Source organism: Artemia franciscana, chromosome 1 (assembly GCF_032884065.1).
Source record: "Artemia franciscana chromosome 1, ASM3288406v1, whole genome shotgun sequence".
Lineage (NCBI taxonomy): Eukaryota > Metazoa > Arthropoda > Branchiopoda > Anostraca > Artemiidae > Artemia > Artemia franciscana.
Window position 1 is genome coordinate 14,735,576 of NC_088863.1, and position 23,265 is coordinate 14,758,840.

General features: G+C 35.1%; 1 protein-coding gene across 3 annotated transcripts in view; it reads left to right on the forward strand.

Moving 5' to 3' along the window:
• LOC136026165 (adenylosuccinate lyase-like) overlaps positions 1–23,265 on the forward strand; it is a 92,791-nt gene that overhangs the window by 21,287 nt on the left and 48,239 nt on the right. For all 3 annotated transcript variants that reach the window (XM_065702484.1, XM_065702491.1, XM_065702499.1), the window contains exons 6-7: positions 5,032–5,183; positions 12,399–12,616. In XM_065702484.1, coding sequence (XP_065558556.1) covers positions 5,032–5,183; positions 12,399–12,616 — 370 coding nt within the window. The remainder of the gene's footprint in view (positions 1–5,031; positions 5,184–12,398; positions 12,617–23,265) is intronic.

Here is a 23,265-nt window from a genome sequence, read left to right on the forward strand (position 1 = left end):
GTGCTCAAAATTGAGTAAAATTTTTGATGATTAATAAAATGCTTTGAAAAGTGATTGTCGGTTTCTAGTTCTTATGTGTTTATTTGTTTCTTTTAGAAACAAGTTCCAGGTCCTTGCCAAGACCTACTCAAGTTTATGTTCAAGAAAAAAAGCTGATGCCATATTGTTTTACCTAGCTAAACAATTCTTTTTTCATTCAAGATTGAGACAAGCGCATGTTTTAAAAAAATAGTATAAGGATGCCCAAATCAAAATATACAGTATAAGACCCTAAAAGATAAAAAAAAGACCTAAAAGACCTAAAAAAGACCAGTTTTTGATCCCAAACGTTCTAAGTCTATTGATTTTTATTAAAAAATATTCCAAGGAGGCTGTTAATTTTTGCACGGTTGTTTGAAAAGGAATCCCTCCATTCTATTCAAGCTGTTCAATAGCTCCCTCCGTTGCGTCGAGTTGCGTCATAATAATCAAAGTGTAAATTTTATTTGTTTCTGTTTTTATTTGCTATTTTCAACTGGGGTAATTGTATCGTTATTCAATTTTTTTTGTTTATCTTGTATATTATACTTTGGTTGTGTTGGCGCATCATAAAATATCATACAGTTTGGGAGTGTACGCGGAGGGGTTTTGAATTAGGAACCCAATTTTGGGCTGTGTCTGAATTTGGCATGTCTCTTAACCCTAGAAAGAGCTTTAAGTCTACTGTTAAAAAAGAACAGAATTCTATATTTTCAATGAGGAGATTGATTTGGATGGCTGTTTAATTGTTTCTGGTGTTCTTCGTTCATTTCAGCTGGATGAATTTGCTTGTAAACTTCTAACATGGTTGACAGTGTTTTTCCTGTAACTAACATTTTTCTTAGAAACAAATTGTTTTATTTATTAATTTAAAGGTTTAAATCGGTTTAGAAACTATCCTTTTTAATGGCCATCGAACTTCGTAGTGCAGTAAAAGACCGCTGTATTCACTTTCCATTTCCAACCGGCAAAATTTGAATAGGCGATGATCCAATATTTTAGATATGATAAAATTTATCATCTTCATCACCAAATCCATAAACTTCTTAATTTCTTCTGGGACAGATTGTGTGCCAACTGCTTCCTACTGTATTATGCAGTGGTAGCTAAGCACTTGATGAATAATATGCTCTTTCATAGTAACAAATCATGTTGACAACCTGTCTTACTTTTTGTAAAACCTGGTTTAAAACAGTTTAAACCCAGTAAAACAGGTTTAAAACCTTCCATACTCCTTGCTTTATCATTGGAAATTGACATTACTTTAGTTGGTACAATATCGTGCAATTCTAACCGGACTGTGGCAGTATCTGCCATGTCTTCTCTACAGTCTGATTTTGAAGTAGCAGCAACCCCAAAAGTTACTCTTTTGGGCTGGGGACTGTAACATAACATATAAAAAAGATATTTTGACTGTATCATGAATATTGACAGACTCGTCAACAAATTTTGCACGAAATCTTACAGATTTTAAATCTTTCACTTTCTGATCGATTAATCTTCCAATTTTTGTTCTCTCTATTTATAATAGTTTTCTTCTGACGTTGGCATCTCTTTGATTTTTTTTTGGATATTTCTGTCCTGTTTAAAAATCCTTTAAATGTCTCTTTAGCTTCTTTCCTAAAACAGTATATTCAATCATCTGAGAAGGGTTTTCCACTTTTTGCTATTTACTTACTTACAGAAAAACTTGCCAGGTTTACTCTTCTTGAAGGATGCAACCAATTGCTAAAAAACAACATTTTTTAAAACCTTTTTTTGTTGACTTTACCTCTACGATATTTTTCACCTGTTATATTAATATTATATTTTATATCTTTATTTTTAATTCATATATTAATTATATATAAAATTGATACTTTATATTTTTCACTAACTGAATTATGTTTAGAGGTGATATTTCTTTCTAAATTTATTTCTTGTTATGGGCCATGCTTTCATTGCAGATAAAGCACAAAGAAAGACCGCTTTTTGTTTTTAATAAAAGCACAACTTTCAGCCCATTCAGCAGTTAATCCTTGATTCTTATCTTCCGTCTTTCTTTTCTATTTTTTTGGGGGGTCACGTTGTAACCAAATTTTAAACACAGTTTCATTTATTTTCAACTTAACACCAAATAGATAGCAATCGATATTGTTTAATTTATCTCAAATAAAATATTCTAGTGCATATTTAGAACTGCTACAGCTGACTGTCCAAATCCATCTCTAAAACTCCATTCTTGGTATCAAGCTATTTTCTGTAATTTTGGCCGACAAATCAAAGAGAATGGGTAACATATAAGAGTGAAAACTGGCGCTAACGTCGACAAAAATAACTATCAACGCCATCTGGTGTTTGGTGACTTTTGGCATTTTTTCGTTTGGTGACGCTTATTGCTTCCTTAATTTTACCAATTACACTAATTGAAGTAATTATTCTTAATATTACCCTGGAGTAACAAACAATTGTTCCGAAACGCTAGATGGCATTGATAGTTTTTCTTTTTGCTGATACTGGCACCAATCCCCACTCTTATACTTTTTGGGAAAAATTACAAGTAAAAACTCTCTCATTAGCAGTTTAATATCAAGAGTGAAATATCGTGGATAAAATACAGTTTTTTTTTGTGTTACGTTTATTTTATATCCTTAGTTCTGCAGAATATGCCTAAACCGTAGATGTGCTGAAAAAAAACAACAAATAAAGCTTTATTAAAATAAATCTCAAAACTTTTGTATAAATAAACAAAAGTCAGATATTAAACTTTACATAAATATTGTATTCCTGATCCTGCACTTAAACACTGAAATAACCTATATCTCTTAATTTTGTTGCTAAGCAAAAAAGGATATTATTTACTTTGTGCGGTGCCGTCGCACGGACTACACAAGAAAAACTTTGTTTGTTACTATAGAAATGACAAGAGGTTTTGCTCATGGCTATTATTGATCCCTCTTGAATTTAAAGAAACGAACTGTATCGGATATCAAAGGTATCCGTAAAGCGATGTCCTGCAGTAGTGGTAGACAATTTTAAGCAATACTAGAACGGGGAAATTTTACAAACGTAACTCGTATTGAATTAGAGCCTTAAGGTGATGATCCTTATTACCAAACTCGAAATTGCTCTTCAGCTTTGCTTTAACTATTACTTCGAGTGGATTATCTGTATAGAATACTTCATGGAATCTACATATTTGTAAAATAGGCCTGGAATTTGATTCTGTTGATGATGTTATGTTAAAGTGTCTCCGTAACAACCTAAAAAAGAAGAAGAAGAAGATATAGAAACAAGCCTGAAGCGGCGCAGTGGCATTAATCTCTTCTGGGTAATGCGTAACCAAACTCGAAATCTCTCTTCAACTTTGCTTCTATTCAGCTATTACTTCTAGTGGCTTGTTTGTATAGAATGCTTCATGGAATCTACATATGTAGAAATGGGCCGGGAATTTGATTTCGGTGATGATGTTATGTCATAAAAAAGAAGAAGAAGAAGATATAGAAACGGGTTCTGAAGCGCCGCAGTGGCATTAATCTCTGCTTGGTAATACGGAACCTAACTCGAAATTACTCTTCGGTTTTGCTTTAACTATTACTTCGAGTGGCTTGTCTGTAAAGAATGCTTCATGGAATCTACATACGTAGAAATGGGCCTGGAATTTGATTCCGGTGATGATGTTATCTTAAAGCGTCTACATAACAATCTAAAAAAGAAGAAGAAGAAGATATAGAAACGGGTTCTGAAGCGGCGCAGTGGCATTAGTTTCTGATGGGTAATACGGAACCTAGAGTTCAATCTCAGCTGCAGCAACCTGTTACATTGCCCTGTATTTCGTTTCGGGACTGAGTTTATGCGCAAGTGTCCCCATAACAATTCGAAGAAGAAAGAGAATATAGAAATGAGATAGTTACTGCAGTTAAGTGGAAGTGACACTCTTCTTGCTTGTTGATAGCTCGATGTCAGTCAAATCTACTGAACTCTTGTCCATTGCACGTGTCGTATCGACTGAAGTATAGAAATATGTGTATAACGGTACTAAAATGGAATCTACATAAATAGATTTGCTTTGTAGATATGCTTCGTACATATGTAGACCTTTGCTGTGACTGGTCAAACATATCCCAGAAAAACAGACAGTGATATAATTTCAGCTCTATCGTTTTGCTTTGTAGATTTGCTTTGTACATATGTAGACCTTTGCTGTGACTGGTCAAACATATCCCAGAAAAACAGACAGTGATATAATTTCAGCTCTATCGTTTTGCTTTGTAGATTTGCTTGGTATATATGTAGACCTTTGCTGTGACTGGTCAAATGTATCCCAGAAAAACAGACAGTGATATAATTTCAGCTCTATCGTTTTGCTTTGTAGATTTGCTTTGTACATATGTAGACCTTTGCTGTGACTGGTCAAACATATCCCAGAAAAACAGACAGTGATATAATTTCAGCTCTATCGTTTTGCTTTGTAGATTTGCTTTGTACATATGTAGACCTTTGCTGTGACTGGTCAAACATATCCCAGAAAAACAGACAGTGATATAATTTCAGCTCTATCGTTTTGCTTTGTAGATTTGCTTTGTACATATGTAGACCTTTGCTGTGACTGGTCAAACATATCCCAGAAAAACAGACAGTGATATAATTTCAGCTCTATCGTTTTGCTTTGTAGATTCGCTTTGTACATATGTAGACCTTTGCTGTGACTGGTCAAACGTATCCCAGAAAAATAGACTGTGATATAATTTCAGCTCTATCGTCTCTTGGTTCTACCCTTCACAAGGTAAAGCTTTTAATTATTAATTTACAACTGAGTCAATTTAAGTAACTTAATTGTTTGAGATGCCTCTACTGTACTCTACTGAACTCTTGTCCATATCACGTGTCGTATCAGCTGAAGTATAGGAATACGTTTATAATGGTACTAAAATGGAAAAAGGATCCTGGTGATTACTCTAAGAAGTACTACTTCAAACTTTAAAATGAATATTTTTCTCGAATTGATAAATATTTGAAGCTAAATTTTTACAGGCGACCATGAGAAGGTGAAAAGGTTGGATAAGCGAGTTGCTGAGCTTGCTGGATTTGAGAAAACCTTTGCCGTGACTGGTCAAACGTATCCCAGAAAAATAGACTGTGATATAATTTCAGCTCTATCGTCTCTTGGATCAACTCTTCACAAGGTAAAGCTTGTAATTATTAATTTAAAGCTGATTCAATCTAAGTAACTTTACTGTTTGAGATGCCTTGGTTTAACGTGGGAATCCAAATAAAAACACTTAAACCAGGAAAGTTGTATGGTTTAGAAAAGTCTGACCAAACATCCGGTTTTTAAAAGTTTTTGGAGACATGTCAATTATTACATTGACTATGTATTTTGTATCGGATTAACGACGCTTCTGGACTACTAAGGTCCCTGCGTCGGCCCTGCAGTGCATTCCTGCAGCGTGATTCGATCTCTGGGTCCCGTATTACCAAGCTAAGGTCAAACCCACTGCACCACCACAGGACTATTACATTGACTATTTTACGCAGCCCACGGGTATTGAAACCTAGAGTTCGATCTCAGCTGCAGCAACTCGCCAAAGGGCTCAGAATTTGATTCTGGTGATGAGATTATATGAAAGGGTCTCTTTAATTACCCAAACAAGGAGAAGTAGAGGAAGGTATTGAAAAGCCTCATGGTGGTGCAGTGGAATGTTCGATCTCTGCTTGATAGTATGGGGCCATTACAAGTAATTTTAGGGAGGGACAGGTGGGCACTTGTCGGGTGCAGAATTCTTAGTGGGGCAAATTAAAAAAATAATAATAATAAAAAGTAACCTAATGGTTAGAATAATTTTGAAATTTTGTTAATAAAGAAGGGGGTGCAGTTAATAAATGAAAATAGCTAATAAATTAACAGCTAATTAGTAAATCGAAAATTCTTAATTAATAAATGCAAATTTTGTTAAAATTGTCCCGATAATTTTATGGGAGACAGGAGGGGGTTGGTAATCAAGATTTTGCCCTGGGTGCAAGAGAGGCCAGAACTGCCACTAAGGACCAGGGGTACAATCCCAGCTCTCAGAGGGTTTGAATTCTGTGGAGGTTATGTTTTAGCGTCTCCAAGTAATCGGACAAGAAGAAGAAAAAGTAATGAAAAGCGCATCTAATGGCACTAAAAATGAAAGAGATTCGGAAAAATCGATTATTCGGGTATAATGCTTAGATGAAAGTCGTCTGTAGGGATATTGAATATTTTATTTTATGTTAAGGATAAATAATTTATGTATTAAATTCTAAGTAGATTTCTAAGTAGAATTCCAAGTAGATTTATTCAGTTCTAAGCCTTTCAATTCCAACTAGTTTTCTTATTTGTCATCAGCCTTGCAGTTTGTCCTTTACTAATGGGTTGCAGTTTTGCTAATTACCAAAAATTTAACTGAAACTGAAAGAGATTCGGAAAAATCGATATTGCTTTTCATTGCCAAGTAGTTTTTATTTGTCATCAGCCTTGCAGTTTATCCTCTACTAATGGGTTGCAGTTTTGCTAATTACCAAAAATTTAACTGAAACTGAAAAAGATTCGGAAAAATCGATATTGCTTATCATTGCCAAGTAGTTTTTATTTGTCATCAGCCTTGCAGTTTATCCTTTACTAATGGGTTGCAGTTTTGCTAATTACCAAAAATTTAACTGAAACTGAAAGAGATTCGGAAAAATTGATATTACTTTTCAATTCTAAGTAGTTTTTTTTTTATTTGTCACCAGCCTTGCAGTTTATCCTTTCTAATTGGCTGCTGTTTTGCTAGTTACTGAAAAATTGAATATGAAGCGCAGCCAATACGTGATAGAGTAGACATTGGTTAGTTAGTTGAATGAAAATTGGGCAGGGCTAGTTGGGCATAGCTAAGAGTTAAGTGATGTTTGATTTGCCCTTTGGTTAAAATGCGGCTATTACCAGTGGTAGATGCAACCTAGTAAAGACTAAACTACAGCTCATAGTAACTGAAGGTTTAAAAACACGTTATGAAAAGAAACTATCGACTGACAACAATTTTTAATTCCAAGGTGATCTACGAATGATAACCATTATATAAATTTGTCTTAAGATTAAAAGTTTATTAAATAATTAACTTTTAAGGATAAACTTGGTAATAAAATAGTTCCAAAAAGAGCTTGAAACTCGTCAAAAAGGGTGACTTTTAGAAACGAAAAGCAGATCATTGGAATCACCATAACGCCTGTACTGGAGGTTTTGAGACTCTATCATGAAAAACAGGGGAAATTCCTTTTTTGCGTGGTTATCAATGACATACCTCCTTTTTTCTATATATTCAAAGTTACTACCGTGGATAAAAGTGCATTTTCGTGTCCGTATGGATTTTTCATCTTGCTATTTAAATTCTTCAGCTTTAAACAGCTGTCCTAATAGAGTTTCTTTCGGATAATTTCTTTTCTTCTTGTAGTATTTTGCTTTTGATCTTGTTTGGCTCTTCTTTTTTTTGCTCTTCGATTTTATTTTGCTCCTCTTGCACCTTCTTTTTTATTATTAATTAGCTATATGTACTGTTCTTTAATTAACTGTATAGGCCCTCTTACTCGAGTGGTAATCGCTCTAGACTTGAAATCCTGGGGTCGGGTTTTGAGTCCTGGTGTCGCTGGTTATTTGATTGCACGTGAGTCAGTGGTGTGACTCTGTAAGTTCAGCCAGAGTCGCCCTAACTCTAAATGGGTACCTAGAAAAATCTAGGGGAAAACACGGGAAGTGTAGGATAATTTGCCCTCAACCACGCATTTGACTCCCGGCTGAAGGCATCAAATCAGGGGTTGACCGTTGGTCAACATGCCCAAAAATTTTAGAATTAAGCACATGAAAGCGTTCTTTGGATAGCTTCAGTCATTAAAATATGTTTGTCTTACCGACTTTCCCCATTTTTTTTTTCAAAATTTAAAAATAAATGATGGAATTCTTGAAAGGTTCCGCTACATTCTCTTTTGTTGCGTAGACATTGCATAATTTTTTACCAAAAGTGGTGTGCAGCTGATACATGTAACAGTAAGTCAAATATCTTCCATGAATTGCTAAGCACTGATGTTCGAATTTCAGAAATTTTGGAGGAGGAAATTCGATGGGTTTCCCACAAGAAATTAAAATTTAGTAAATAATTAATATTTATAATATATTAATTAATGTAAACTAACATTTAATTGAAATTTTTAATGTCTCTAAAAATTTAATTTTTTGGTCCTCCCATACAATTTCTGTCGCTGGACAAGTTCCCTTTTTGTATTTGACGGCTCACATGTAGGAAAAACTACCAAAACTGCCCCTTAATTTTTTTTCCTCGATTCTGTCTTTTTCTTAATCACTTTTATTGATGTGTTTTCTATTTTCGTCTATTTAGTTCATTCCTGTGTTTTGTTTGTATTAAATTTGGACTTGGTTCATTTCTTCTAACACTAAGTGTAATAGCGTTCATTGAAGAAATGAGCAAGAATATAAGGAACATAATAATTACAATTTGTGAAATAATCTAGGGGTTAATTGTGTTGCGGAGCAACACTACTGCTTTCGTAGTTTATTTTATTTTTTTTTTTTTTTTTCACCGTGATCAGCGACCTGTAGCTCCGAAGTGGTAAGAGTTAAAAATTTGAGATTTTTCAGAGGGAAGGGAAACGTGAAACAGAGTAAAAAAGTTCCAGAGAAGTTCCTAAAATTTCTAACAGTTTTCCATAAAAAAAAATAAAACCGTTTTTTTCTTAGAAACTCTGCGTTCGATGTTTAGCGTCAAGTTAAGACGACCCTAGCTTCGGAAATAAACTTGATAGAAATACAGTTATGCTGATCTCATGTAGAACTTTCATTTGTCTCTTCGAGAACCGGAGCACAAAATTCTGTAGCTCTTACAGATTTCCCGGAAATAATTCCGGAAAAGTCCATCTCGTTCCGATTTTTTTTGGAATTTTCTCAAATTTTCGATTTTGATGTTTCTTATATTTTTATCGAGTAGTGCTATTAAAAGTATGCAAGAAGAAGTGAAGTGTTCTATATACCAAGTTGCTTCGTTCTCTAAGAAATAATTTCCGAAGTTTCGACGTTCTAGAGGTAACTTCTGTTCTGGACCAGCTAGAATTTTTTTTCCAACGCGGTTCGACAGGTCTCGATCTCCTAACAACTGGAGCTTACAATAGTTTCTCCGAAATAAAATTCCTTCTTTGGGTTTTTCTATTTGGAAGTTTTGTCATGCCCTCGGGGCAATTTAAATTTTTTGGTGAATTTGGTTTGTTTTATATTTTCCTAGCTTAGACCATCAAAAGCTAAGCAGAAAACTATAAGACGTTATTTCCGTATCTCTTTCAGATTTCCCGGAAATAATTCCCGAAATGTGCGTCTCGAAACATAATACTTCGAATTGGCGTCAAGTTAAGACGGCCCTAGTTTCGGAAGTAAACGTTTTAGAGATAAAATAATTATGAACTCATATAGAACTTTTATTGATGTTTTCGAGAACTGAAGCATGAAATTCCGTAGCTCTTACAGATTTCCCGGAAATAATTCCGAAAAAGTCAATCTCGTTCCGATTTTTTGAAATTTTCTTAAATTTTCGATTTTGATGTCTATTTTATTTTTATCGAGTAGTGCTATGAAAGTTATGCAAGAAGAAGTGAAGTATTCTTTATACCAAGTTGCTTCGTTCTCTTAGAAATAATTTCCGAAGTTTCGACGTTCTAGAGGTAACTTCGGTTCTGGGCCAGCTAGAATTTTTTTTTCTCGTTTATTTGTGGACCAGATGAACATTTTACCAAACTCAGTTTAGTAGGAGCTCGAAATAAAACCATATCAAAGATGCTTCAAGACAACAATCGAAGCCCCATTAGGAAAATGTCCTCTGAAGGACATAATGGAGACTGTTGCTCCGCAACTGTGTCCCGTAGGGCACAGTTGCACATGTTGCTCCGCAACTGTGCCCTAAGGAATAGGGCACAGTGCTGCAACACTTCCCGTTGCACAGGCAACGGAGGTCTAGTTTTTGGTATCCTTTACCGCGCTTTATTGGACTTGAGAAGCTCTGCCTCTTTTCCAATGGATGTAGTTATTTAGAAATGAATAAAAAGATTGCATTCACCGCTCACTAATCAGAAGAAGTTTTAGCCCTTTGTATTTGTTCAAAACTTGGGTAATGTGGGCATTCTATGATGTTTCTATGTCACTTCTAATCTTCATTTCTAGCGCAAAGGCCTTGTAAAGCTTTGGAGCAACGGAAATTCAATCCATAGGTCGCATTTGCAGAACGCCGATTTTTCGAATTAAGTATGGTCGTGTCTTAAGGGAAAGACCTTAGCTTATAAGGCCCTGTGAAATGTTACAACAATAGCGACCCTCCTGGTCACAGCTGTGGAGCAACACATGTGACCTTGTCTTGACCATGTATTGTGGGTAAAAACGTGGGCTCTATTTCAGAGTTGCCTTGTAATTAGTCGACTTCCGATATAAATTGCATATTGTCGAAGCACTAAAAAAATAGATAAATTGTAGACTGTTTTTTTTTTCACGAATCCCTTTATTCACAAAGTTTTTCTTGTGTGACACCCCTAAATTAATTTCTACGGTGTTGGACCGTCCGTAAAACTGTCAGTTTATAAATTTTAACCTTTAACTAAAAATGATGAACTCTCGTTGGACCTAATAGTTTATGTGGCAGGTGCTCAGAGCTTTGAATTCTAAATAAGCAATCGGATCCGACTCACCTCCCCCCTAAAGACTTAAATAAAACCCTAGATGTAAACCCCTAATGCTCTTATTTGAAATCTGATAAAGTCATATGATGGATGCAGATGACATGTTCCGTCTATAACCTTCCCGTTACAGAGGTTGGGTCAAGTACGGACCCCCGAAACTCTTAACTGCTGCTGCTGACCAGGATTGATTTAATTCCATCAGCCTGTCTAATACTTAGGCTAATGGCGGTATTTATGAGCATCTGACCTCATGGGGGACTACAGGGGGAAATCCTAGAAAGGAAATATTCAGCGACTAGCTCGTCTCATTGTGTTTGCTTCGGATCCGAAATTTCGCCCATCTTGTGGATGTGCTGATTGCAAGACTTTAGTGCCCCCTTCTTCTCCAAAATTCAGACCTGGACTCTGAAACTTCATACCAAGAACGCTAGTTGTTAATTCTGCATAAGAAGACACTCCATTTTGCCTGATATCTGACAACCTCTTTTAACCGATATTTTGGTATTCGGGATTAAGGGAACCTCTAGCCCCTTCAGAGTCGAATCGATCCCAGACTTTCTTAAGACAGTAGCTGCAACCCCTTGTCAAGGGTGGTTGTGCTGTTGTCCTTTTGAAAATATGTAGGTGGGTTGACATTTAGAGGCTGGTTTAGCTTTTAACCTCTCAACGGGAATGATTTGGAAATTTGCTTTTACTTTCCATTAAATTTTGTGGAAATCCAAAACCCAATTCATCTAGATTAAGGGCTATTTATACCCCACTCCTACAAGTATGTTTGGTAAAGTTAGAATATTTCCCATAAAGTCTGATTAAGATCTGATAGGTCTTCAGGCATGAATAGTCCTATCATGAGTTCATGGGATAAAAAAATATTTATTTGATGTCCCTGGTACTTTAAGAGATCGCAAAAATCTCTGGAACAAAATTGTAATCTAACCCCTGATACCCACACTCCATCTTTGTAATGGTGACGACTTCTCTGCATTAGCGTGCGGATGTGAATCTTAGATATTGGCTAAGTAGCTTGAAAACTGAATTCAGGGGTTCAAGTGCAGCTGTCAAACTTATTCTTGACGTCCTTAGGACTAAGATCATCAACATCCCTACGCGCAAGATGTCGGGTATCGGGCTCATTTGGGAACCAAGGGGTTCATTTGGGACCCATTTTCAGATTTTAATATGATTTCTGTTTTTTGTTCTTTTATTGTTTTTGCAACTTTCCTTTTTTCTTTTATGTGGAACCATCGCTACCTTACATAGAACCTACAACTTAGGGCTAAGATAACTGCAATGTAGCAAATAGCACAAATAATTCGGTATAAGCACTAGAAACTAGAAGCTAAGACAAAACAGTTAAACTCCGACGGATCTGATTAAGCATCCCGGCTGATACCAGGAGTCAGTGTGAATAGTGGTTGACTGCTATGCCACCCCCCCACCCCAGTTAGGTTTAATATGCTGAACTAGGCTTTTGTTGAACTCTGAATGTCTGTTCGAAAATGGGTTCATTATTTTCTAGGGAACTTTTTTCTATCAAAGTTGTGGTTGGTTTGATTTCAAAGGGGCATTTGTTCTACTTTTTCTGCTCTAGAACAATCTTTTTCTGGAAATTTACCAACAATTTCTGTCTATAAAAAAACTAAAAAAGCTGTTAATTAAATTTTGTTAATTAGCTGTGTACAGATATCCGCTTGCTTGCCAGTTTCAAAGAGATTGAAGAGCCATTTGAGAAATCACAAATTGGATCTTCAGCTATGCCTTATAAGCGCAATCCTATGAGATCAGAACGATGTTGTAGTTTAGCTCGCCATCTAATGACTTTGGTGATGAATCCCCTTCAAACAGCTTCGGTCCAGTGGATGGAAAGGACACTAGATGACAGCGCCAATAGGTAAAGCATAATCTGTTTAGTTTGTTAAAGATCTTCTGATTTTTGGCTTCAACTTTCTTTTATATTTGGATTTTGGCATCTGGTTTTGACCACAAGGTTTCAATTTTCATGAGGACTGGGATGACTTTTTTCTTATATTTGGATTTTGGCATCTGGTTTTGACCACAAGATTTCAATTTTCATGAGGACTGGGAGGACTTTTTTTTATATTTGGATTTTGGCACCTGGTTTTGGCTACCAGGTTTGAATTTTTATGAGGACTGGAAAGATTTTTTTATATTTGGATTTTGGCATCTGGTTTTGGCCGCAGGGTTTGAATTTCCATGAGGACTGCAAGGACTTTTTTTGGATTTATGCATCTGTTTTTGGCCACAAGGTTTTAATTTTCATGAGTACTGGGGGGACTCTTTTTGTATTTGGATTTTGGCGTCTGGTTTTGGCCACAAGTTTTTAATTTTTATGAGGACTGGTAGGACTTTTTTTGGATTTTGGCATCTGGTTTGGGCCACAAGGTTTGAATTTTCATGATGACAAGGATGACATTTTTATATTTGGATTTTGACATCTGTTTTTGCAAGGTTTGAATTTTCATAAGGACTGGGAGGACTTTTCTTATATTTGGGTTTTGGCCACAAGGTTTGAATTTTCATGAGGACTAGGAGGACTTTTTAATATTTGAATTTTGGCATCTGGTTTTGGCCACAAGGTTTGAATTTTCAAGAGGACTGGGAGGAATTTTTATATTTGGATTTTGGCATCTGGTTTTTGGCCACAAGGTTTAAATTTTCATAAGGACTGGGAGGACTTTTCTTATATTTGGGTTTTGGCCACAAGGTTTGAGTTTTAATGAGGACTAGGAGGACTTTTTAATATTTGAATTTTGGCATCTGGTTTTGGCCACAACGTTTGAGATTTCATGAGGACTAGGAGGACTTTTTAATATTTGAATTTTGGCATCTGGTTTGGGCCACAAGGTTTGAATTTTCATGATGACAAAGATGACATTTTTATATTTGGATTTTGACATCTGTATTTGACTACAAGGTTTGAATTTTCATAAGGACTGGGAGGACTTTTCTTATATTTGGGTCTTGGCCACAAGGTTTGAGTTTTCATGAGGACTAAGAGGCCTTTTTAATATTTGAATTTTGGCATCTGGTTTTGGCGACAAGGTTTGAGTTTTCATGAGGACTAGGAGGACTTTTTAATATTTGAATTTTGGCATCTGGTTTTGGCCACAAGGTTTAAATTTTCATAAGGACTGGGAGGACTTTTCTTATATTTGGGTTTTGGCCACAAGGTTTGAGTTTTAATGAGGACTAGGAGGACTTTTTAATATTTGAATTTTGGCATCTGGTTTTGGCCACAACGTTTGAGATTTCATGAGGACTAGGAGGACTTTTTAATATTTGAATTTTGGCATCTGGTTTGGGCCACAAGGTTTGAATTTTCATGATGACAAAGATGACATTTTTATATTTGGATTTTGACATCTGTATTTGACTACAAGGTTTGAATTTTCATAAGGACTGGGAGGACTTTTCTTATATTTGGGTCTTGGCCACAAGGTTTGAGTTTTCATGAGGACTAAGAGGCCTTTTTAATATTTGAATTTTGGCATCTGGTTTTGGCGACAAGGTTTGAGTTTTCATGAGGACTAGGAGGACTTTTTAATATTTGAATTTTGGCATCTGGTTTTGGCCACAAGGTTTGAATTTTCATGAGGACTGGGAGGACTTAGCGTTCTTGTTTGGTATCTTATGAGCGTGCAATTGCGAATGATAAGCAGGGTTTATCACAGAAAAGGCAGCTTTTAATGGCAAATATTTTGAGTTTGTAAAATACCCACGATAAAAAACCAAGTTTGTTTGGTCAAAGCATGCAGTAGTGTGCTCAACGAGATTGGACCTAACCTCTATCAGGATTTGAAAAAAGTTCTTCAAATTTAATATTGAAGATATCAATTCTTATTAAGCCAAAAATATCCATTTAATCTGTAATAAAGTAAACCCTAATTTAAGTAGAATAACCCCTATTGGATAATTACATCCGTGTCTAGTTGGAAAATTTTGCGTTTGTCCAACTCTTGGGTTGCATGTTGTCCAATTTTTTTTTCCAATATTCTATTTTTAACAGTGGATTTCAAATTGGACCATAAAAATTTTTACTGAGTTTGAGGAACAGATAGAAGAGGAAAATTCAACGTATTTACCAAATGAATGTTTGACAAGTTCAGATGTCTCTAGTGCTTCAAGAAATGTACCGGATTTGGAGATGCATCTCCAAATGGAGATCCTTTGTGCCAGATTGTGAAGGCAGTCATAAGGTGGCACTTTATTCTTTATCTTCATAGTGTTTATTTATCCCTCACCTCCCCCTTTCCAAAAGCCGGCCTATCAAAATTGGAATAAAAAACATTTCAGGAAACATTTTTCTCTCTTTGTGGGGGAAGGGGAGTGCTTCGCTTTCTCCCTCCAAACCTATTTTTACAGGTATGGTTATGAATGTACTAAGCTGAAACTCATTCATGATTTTAAAACTAAAGTTTTTAATCTCAGTGGTATATAGAGCTTTGTGTCAGATGCCTAAGGCAGTTTTTTTTAAAGCAATAAAAAACTTTAGCGGGAAGAGTGAGGGATTGAAGAGGGGCCTGCTTCCCTCATATACGAAATAATTTTTGTGTGTTCTAAGCTTTGTTGTTGCTTCTGACTTTTAGTTGAAAAAACTTCTTTTTATTTTACTTGCATGAAAAAAATTCAACCGCCTTTATAGTGCGTTTTGGTTTCAGTTTGGAAGTTTTATTACTCCTGAACAGAAATAAATTCTTTCGCGGTTGTTTATATTTTGAAAATTTTACATTCATTTTTGGTTTTTGATTCTAATTACACCATTATGGAAGTGTTGAATTTGCGAGAAAAAGGATGCTCTAAATGCTTACGTTAGGATTTAATCCGATTCATTACGAAGTTTTCCGCTGAACTGTTTTATTCTAATGTGAACTCCTTTGAGTTTCAATTTCGTTTTTAACTCTGGATGACCTCTGAATGGTTTTGCGCGTGTTTTTGGCACGTGTTTGTTTCTCTTGTTACACATATTTTAGCGTTCTAGAAAGCATAAGCATCAAGCCGCTTGGAAAATTGTTGCTTGGCCTTTTTTTTGGGTCCCCTTTTCGGCTGAAATATTTGTAGTTTTAATTATTTCTTTATTTTCCAGTTAAATCCTAAAATTTGAAAAATGGCTTTGCCTTTTGGCCCTTTTTTGGGTCTAAAAAGTACCTCTGAAAAGCTAATATTTGCACTATCTTCTGGTTTTGCCACCTGGAAACCTCACCTTGGTTAATTGTTCTGCTTTCTCTTATTGCGTCATGTCTACCCAGTGTGGTCTTAGAACACACTTGAGCCACAAAGTGACTAGTTTAACAAAACAAAAAAAACATCGAATCAATAACAGGAAGAAAAAAAAGCAAACACAAGAAGAATTACCAAATCGGTCCCCTTATAGTAACGCTACCAACCAAATGGCCGCTTGGCCTTTTTTTGGGTTCCCTTTTTGGCCCAAGTATTTATAGTTTTAATTCTGTCTTTATTTTCCCGTTAAATGCCAAAATTTGGAAAATAGCTTGGCCTTTTGGCCTTTTGATGGGTCAAAAAAGTAACTTTGAAAAAGCTAATGTTTGCACCATCTTCTGGTTTTTCTACCTGGAAACCTCACTTTGGTTAATTGTTCCGCTTTCTCTTATTGCTTCATGTTTACCCAGTGTGATCTTAGAACACACTTGAGCCACAAAGTGACTAGTTTAACAAAATGAGAAAACATCAAATCAATAACAGGAAGAAAAATAAACAAACACAAGAAGAATTACCAAATTGGTCCCCTTATAGTAATGCTACCAACCAAAAGGCCGCTTGGCCTTTTTTTTGGGTCTCCTTTTTGGCCCAAGCATTTATAGTTTTAATTCTGTCTTTATTTTCCCGTTAAATGCAAGAATTTGTCGTGTCAAAATTGGAATGAAGCTTATTTTAGTTATTATTTTTTGGTTTATCCATTGGCAAGGACTTCTGAACAATTTTTGGGAGACGCTGCCATATCCCCTCCTCCTTTTTTGTGTGTATGTAGGATTATCAATATATAAAGGCAATCTTCAGTTAAGTGCTATGATACTAAAATATCGGAATTCAGTGGCATTTTGAGCTTTGTGCCATTTGTTTGAGCTAGCTAAAATTTGGAACTTCGTATTTCCTACTGGGATGCTTGCCCTTATTGCTCCTGCCGAATTAGTCAATTTGACGCATAGAATGTTGAAACCTTTAACTATTGAATAAGTTGAATCTATAAAGCTTTTTCTTTATTATTTTTTTCATAGTTTTTTTTCAGAAGAGGTCACAGAGATGCTAGTGACTTACCATCTTTGAATTTTATTATTTTAAAAATACTGATGCCAACGGCTTAAATTGATATAAATTCAAATTAAAAAAAAAATTGCGAACAAATTCAAAATAAATTGTTGAAAGATTTATTTTGTTCATCATCTTTTAAGATTTCTTTATGTATTTTTTGTTTATTTTTTATTTTATTTTTTTTTAGAAATTAAATTTGAATTCATACCAAATTTAGTCTTTGGTGTCAGTATTTTTAAAATAACAAAATTCAAAAATGGTAACTCACTAGCATCTCTTCTACCTCTGCTGAAAGAGAACGAATGAAAAAAAAGTACGTTATGGCATAGAGTTCTGGATTAAACTTATTCAATAGTTCAGAATTTTAATTTTCTATGCGTCGAATTTATGAATTTTGCGGGAACGAGCTCTTACATATTCCCATTTGATTTTCAGTATTTGTCATCCAGAATTTCTTCATAGAAGAGTTAAGGGAATTTCTCGTGTCCCTCAGATTGTTTGTCTTCGTTTTAATTCTTTAGAGGATTTTTTTTTAACAAAACGCGAAAATCTAAAAAGAAATTCACATAAAAAGTGAAAGTTCTATTTCTGAATATTGTTCCGATTCTTACTACTTCCTTTTTGCATTTGTTTTCGTCACTTCGTCGTTAAAAATTTATCTTGGAAGAGTTTAAAGATCTTCCTACGTCAAATAAAGTTTTCTATTATATTCGAATTACTCTTTTCAACAAAAAAGAAATGTTCTTTGAAAAGATAATCTATTGTTTCTGATAAATTATTGCTTTTCTTTACATATTTTCTGTACATTTTTTACTCTTTAAGGCTAATTGTTTTCTTTATATATTAAATAAAAAAAACTGTTTTTTTAACTGAAAGTTAGGAGCAAGATTAAAACTTAAAACGAACAGAAATTTCTCCGTATATGAAATGGGTTGTCCCCTCCGCAATCCCTCGCTCTTTACGCTAAAGCTTTTAATTGTTTTAAGAAGTACAATTGTGGCAAAGAGTCAAACTTTAGCATAAAGAGCGAGGGATTGCGGAGGGGACAACCCATTTCATATACGGAGTAATTTCTGTTCGTTTTAAGTTTAAATCTTGCTCCTTACTTTCAGTTAAAAAAACCAGTTTTTTTTTATTTGATTTCTGAACGTTTTTGAATTAATGCATGTTTGATTTTGGCTCTCCGCACATAAATTATTAAAATGAAATTTGTATATTAATGCTTTTTTTTGGCTAAATGGCTTTCTCTTAGTTTTGATCAGACCATTTTGAGAAATAAGGGGTGGGGAAGGAGGCCTAGTTGCCCTCCAATTTTTCGGTTACTTAAAAAGGCAACTAGAACTTTTAATTTTTAACGAACGTTTTTATTAGTAAAAAATATGCGTAACTTAAGAATTAACTTACGTAACAAGCTTTTATATTCTTATATTTTTATTATGTATACGAGGGGGTTTGTACCCTCGTTAATACCTTGCTCTTTATACTAAATCGTAAGTTTTGTCCATGACCCCTGAATCAAAAAGGCCGTAGAATAAATAGTTGAAATTACTAAAAATACTTTAGCATAAAGAGGATTTATATCCTCCTAAATACCTCGCTCCTTATGCTAAAGTGTTTTTAGAATCCCTCGTATGCGTAATAATCTCTGTTCGTTTTAAGTTTCAATGCTACTCCTTACTTTCAATTGAAAAAAACGTTTTCATGTTTGTTTTTTCATTGTTTTTTTTTATAGTAATGCTAGAAAATCCTGCGCCCTTTTCATTGAATTTTTCTTCTCCCATGACATATTCCTCCAAGGAAAGATCCTCCCACATAGCCCCCTCCCCTAAACCCCACCCCCAAACCAAAAAAATCCCCCTGGAAACGTCTGTACACTTCCCAATAACCATTGCTATATGTAGACACTGGTCAAAGTTTGTAAATTGCAGCCCCTCCCCCAGGGATTGTGGGGGAGTAAGTCATTCCCAAGGACATAGTTGTTATGGTTTTCGACTATGCGGAACAAAATGGCTATCTCAAAATTTTGATCCGTTGACTTTGCGAAAAAATTGAGCGTGGGAGGGGGCCTAGGTGCCCTCCAATTTTTTTGGTCACTTAAAAAGGGCACTAGAACTTTTCATTTCCGTTAGAATGAGCCCTCTTGCGACACTCTAGGACCACTTGGTCGATACGATGACCCCTGGGGAAAAGAAAAAAAAGAAAGAAAGAAAAAAAAAAACAAACAAATAAACACGCACCCGTGATTTGTCTTCTGGCAAATAATACGAAATTCCACATTTTTGTGCATAGGAGCTTGAAAATTTTGCTATGAGGTTCTCTGATACGCCGAATGCGATGGTGGGATTTTCGTTAAGATTCTATGACTTTTAGGGGATGTTTCCCCCTATTTTCAAAAATAAGGCAAATTTTCTCAGGCTCGTAACTTTTGATGACAAAGACTAAATTTAATGAAACTTATATATTTAGAATTAGCATGAAAATTCAATTCTTTTGATCCATCTTTTAGCATCAAAATTCCGTTTTTTAGAGTTTCGTTTACTATTGAGCCGGGTCGCTCCTTACTACAGTTCGTTACCACGAACTGTTTGATTTTTTATCTTTCAGAGTGGTTAGATGTTCTTTCATCTTATTTAAGATACTGTCGTCACAAACAAATCCAATATTTAAATTATGTTAATTTTAACTCTAAATTGCTTGGATTTTTTTATTCAGGTGTCCATCAATTAAACACTTCGTGTTAGCAAACTGTAAGTAAGGAGCGATCCGACGCAATAGTAACCGAAACTAAAAAACGGAATTTTGATACCAATAGATACATTAAAATAATCGGATTTTTAAGCTGATTTTAAATATATAAGTTTTATCAAGTTTTGTCCTACTTATCAAAAGTCACAAGCTTGAGAACATTTGCCTTATTTTCGAAAAAATGGGGAGACACCCCTAAAAGTCAGGTTCAGCGTATCATTGAACCTTAGTGCAGAGGTTTAAAGCTCTTACCTGCAAAAATGTGGAATTTTGTGTTTTTTTTTGCCAGAAGAAAGATCACGTTCGCTTGTTTATTTATTTATTTTTTTTTGGTTTTGTTTTTTTCGAGGGGAGATCGAATCGACCCAGCGGTCCTAGGATGTTGCAAGAGGGCTTACTTGAACGAAAATTAAACGTTCTAGTGGCCTTTTTAGGTGACAAAAAAATTGGAGAGCAAGTAGCCCCCCCCCCAACGGTCATTTTTTCCACAAAGTCACCGGATCAAAACTTTGAGATATCCATTTTGTTCAGCATAGTTGAAAAATGTAATAATTGTGTCTTTGAGGACGAATTAATCCTACACAGTCCCCGGGGGAAGGGCTGCAAGTTATGAACTTTGCCTATTGTTAACATATAGTATTGGTTATTAGGAAGTATACAGACTTTTTTTGGAGGATTTTTTTCTGGTGGGGGGTCGGGTGGAGAGGTTTACGTGGGAGAATCTTTCCATAGAGGAATTTTTCATAGGGAGAGAGAATTTTCCATGAAGCGGTGCCGGATTTCCCAGCATTATTTAAAAAAACGATCAGAAATTAAATTAAAAAAATAAGTTTTTTCAACTGAAAGTAAGGAGCAATATTGAAAGCAAAAATGAACAGAAATTATGCGTATATGAGGGGGGTCACCCCTCGTCAATACCTCACACTTTGGGCTAAAGTTTTTTAGTGCTTTTAAAAGAGCTATATATTCTAATCAAACGGCCTTTGTGATTCAAGGGTCATTCTCAAAGAACTGGAACGGAATTTGAACTTAAGTGCAAAGAGCGAGGTATTGACGAGGGGGTGAACCACCTCATATATTTAGTATTTTCTGTTCGTTTTAAGTTTCAATGTTGCTCCTTACTTTCAGTTGAAAAAGCTTGTTCTTTTTTATTTAATTTCTGATCGTTCTTTAAATAATGCTGGGAAATCCTGCGCCTGCTTCATGGAAAATACCCTCATGATTATTTCTGGCTTTATTGACATTGGAGTTCACGTGACCACTGTTGTTATTCTCATAGTTATTCATAGCGTTCCAGGTAACACGTGGCCGTTCCGTTTGATTATTCTTTCATTCCGTTTGATTTTGATCTATTGTTAAATAACTTTAAGACTTTAGCGTAAAGGGCGAGGGGTGAGGAAAGTCTTTTTTATTGTTTGCTCAATTGTCTTTCCTATGTACTAAAGCACAAGCTAGATAGGAAATATTAATATTTAGTATCTACTCTCTCTACTAAGAGTGATGCAATGTATTTTGAAAGTTTTTAGGTGGGCATGGTTTTTATTTAATAACTGTAAGCATTGTCAATGATTATTTGCAGGGGTATATCCAGGCTAGTTGACCTGGATACAATTTATATGGGGCACTTCCATCCCAACGGATCTGTTCAGCAAAAACAAAAAGAAAGGTCTCTTTCTTTCAGATCCAATTTTTTGGTTGGATGAATTTGAATGAAGTTGCAGTTAACAAAAAACAACACTTTGTAAACTATCGATTGATGATTCGTGGATTAAAAAGAAAAAAATATAGATTTTAAGTGAACAGGTGTAATAGTCCCAAAATGACCCTTTGTTACCATCGTTTTTTTTTTTTTTTTTTTTTTTTTTTTTTTTTTTTTTTTTTTTTTTTTTTTTTTTTTTTTTTATAGGACTAAAAATTTCAATTACTTTTAAAGATTACTACTACTGCTACTACTAACAATTCGCTGCAGCACCAAGTAAAGCATCCCTATTTACACCCTCCCAGGAAGTTCTTGTTTTCCCTTAAATATTTCCTTACAACTTTCTCCCACCCAATTTCTCAAACAACACTAACTTTACATTTGTTATCATTTGTTTTTTGATACTGTTGTTACCATTGTTATCAATTGAATTCTTTGCTACCATTATACAATCTACAAAAGAGATGGCTAATAACCTCTCGAAACGCTCCTCCCTCCTCATGAGGCTGATAACCTCCCTTAAAGGCTCCATGGGTAGGAATAAGAGTAGGAGGGAAAACCAACAATTTGTTAAGCAATTAAATTTACGCTCACTATTTATGAAAGCCGAGAGATGAGCATGACAGAGCCAGGCCCAACGAGCAGCATAACACCTACTTAATCTGGGTCTAAGTTCACTATAAAATACCATCATGTCGACAAAATTGGAAGGCTATGCGCCTAAAAACTAAAGTGCTAGACCTATTTGAACCCATAGCCTACCAATAAATAACAAATAAATATAGAATAGTCAGGCCCAAATCAGAAGGAAAAAAATTCCCGAAATTTTACAGAATGAAAAACGAGGGTTTTAAAGCACCAGCGACATCAAATGAAAACATTATTGTTTCCTGGGTTTGGTCTAGTTCCACCCCTGCTTCTTTTCTAAGCTTTTTATCTTGGTTGGTCCAATGCTATGAAGTTTTTAAGACAGTAAAGCATTTTTTTTCAGAGTTGCCACCTTGAACCGTGAATTCAATCAGTTAAAGTAATTAGTTAACCTTGGCAACGCTTTTCATCCGTAAAAATTCGTACATTAACAATAAGTTGATTGCCAAAGAAAGTTAACAACTTCAAAAGGAATCTACACCCTCATCAGCGGTTTTGTGTCATGTGTTTTTAGCTTATTTTTTGCTGATTTTCCAAAAAGATTTATTTTTTAATTTGGCAGGAACTACTGCCAAAAACCATATTACGGAGGTCTTTTTCTTGAAAGACAATCAGGAAAAATTAGTTTGGAAGACAAGCAAAATTGGAAGACTTCTCTTCTGGTAAAATCTACAAATGTACGTGTTCTGGAACCCATTTGTATCCACCGGTTCGTTTTCAGCAATGTTGCAGGAGAAGTGTTTGGTAGCTTTTCTTGCCAATCTACCAAACAAGAACCCTAATACCCGACACTATTTTGCCCACAGGAATAACTACTCGCTCTTACTTGCCGGCAAGTCTTGTCTAGGTTTGACCATTCCACCTCTTATTTGTCCTAATGACAAGAATTTAGTCATTCTATAAATGTTCTGTGTAAAAGCGTTTTGCCAATTTCCCTTCGAAACCTTTAGTTTTTCATTAGAAATTCTAACCTCAATTTATTTCAGTGTGCGTGACAATAATCGAAAATTAAACATATTGAATTAAGTATGTTTCTATTAAACATATAATTAAACACATATATATTAAGTACAAAGTATATATCTTAATAACCCAGCTGTCCAAGTATATGAACACTAAATAGTATAGTATTCAAAGGACCGGAAGCATAGAAGCAAATA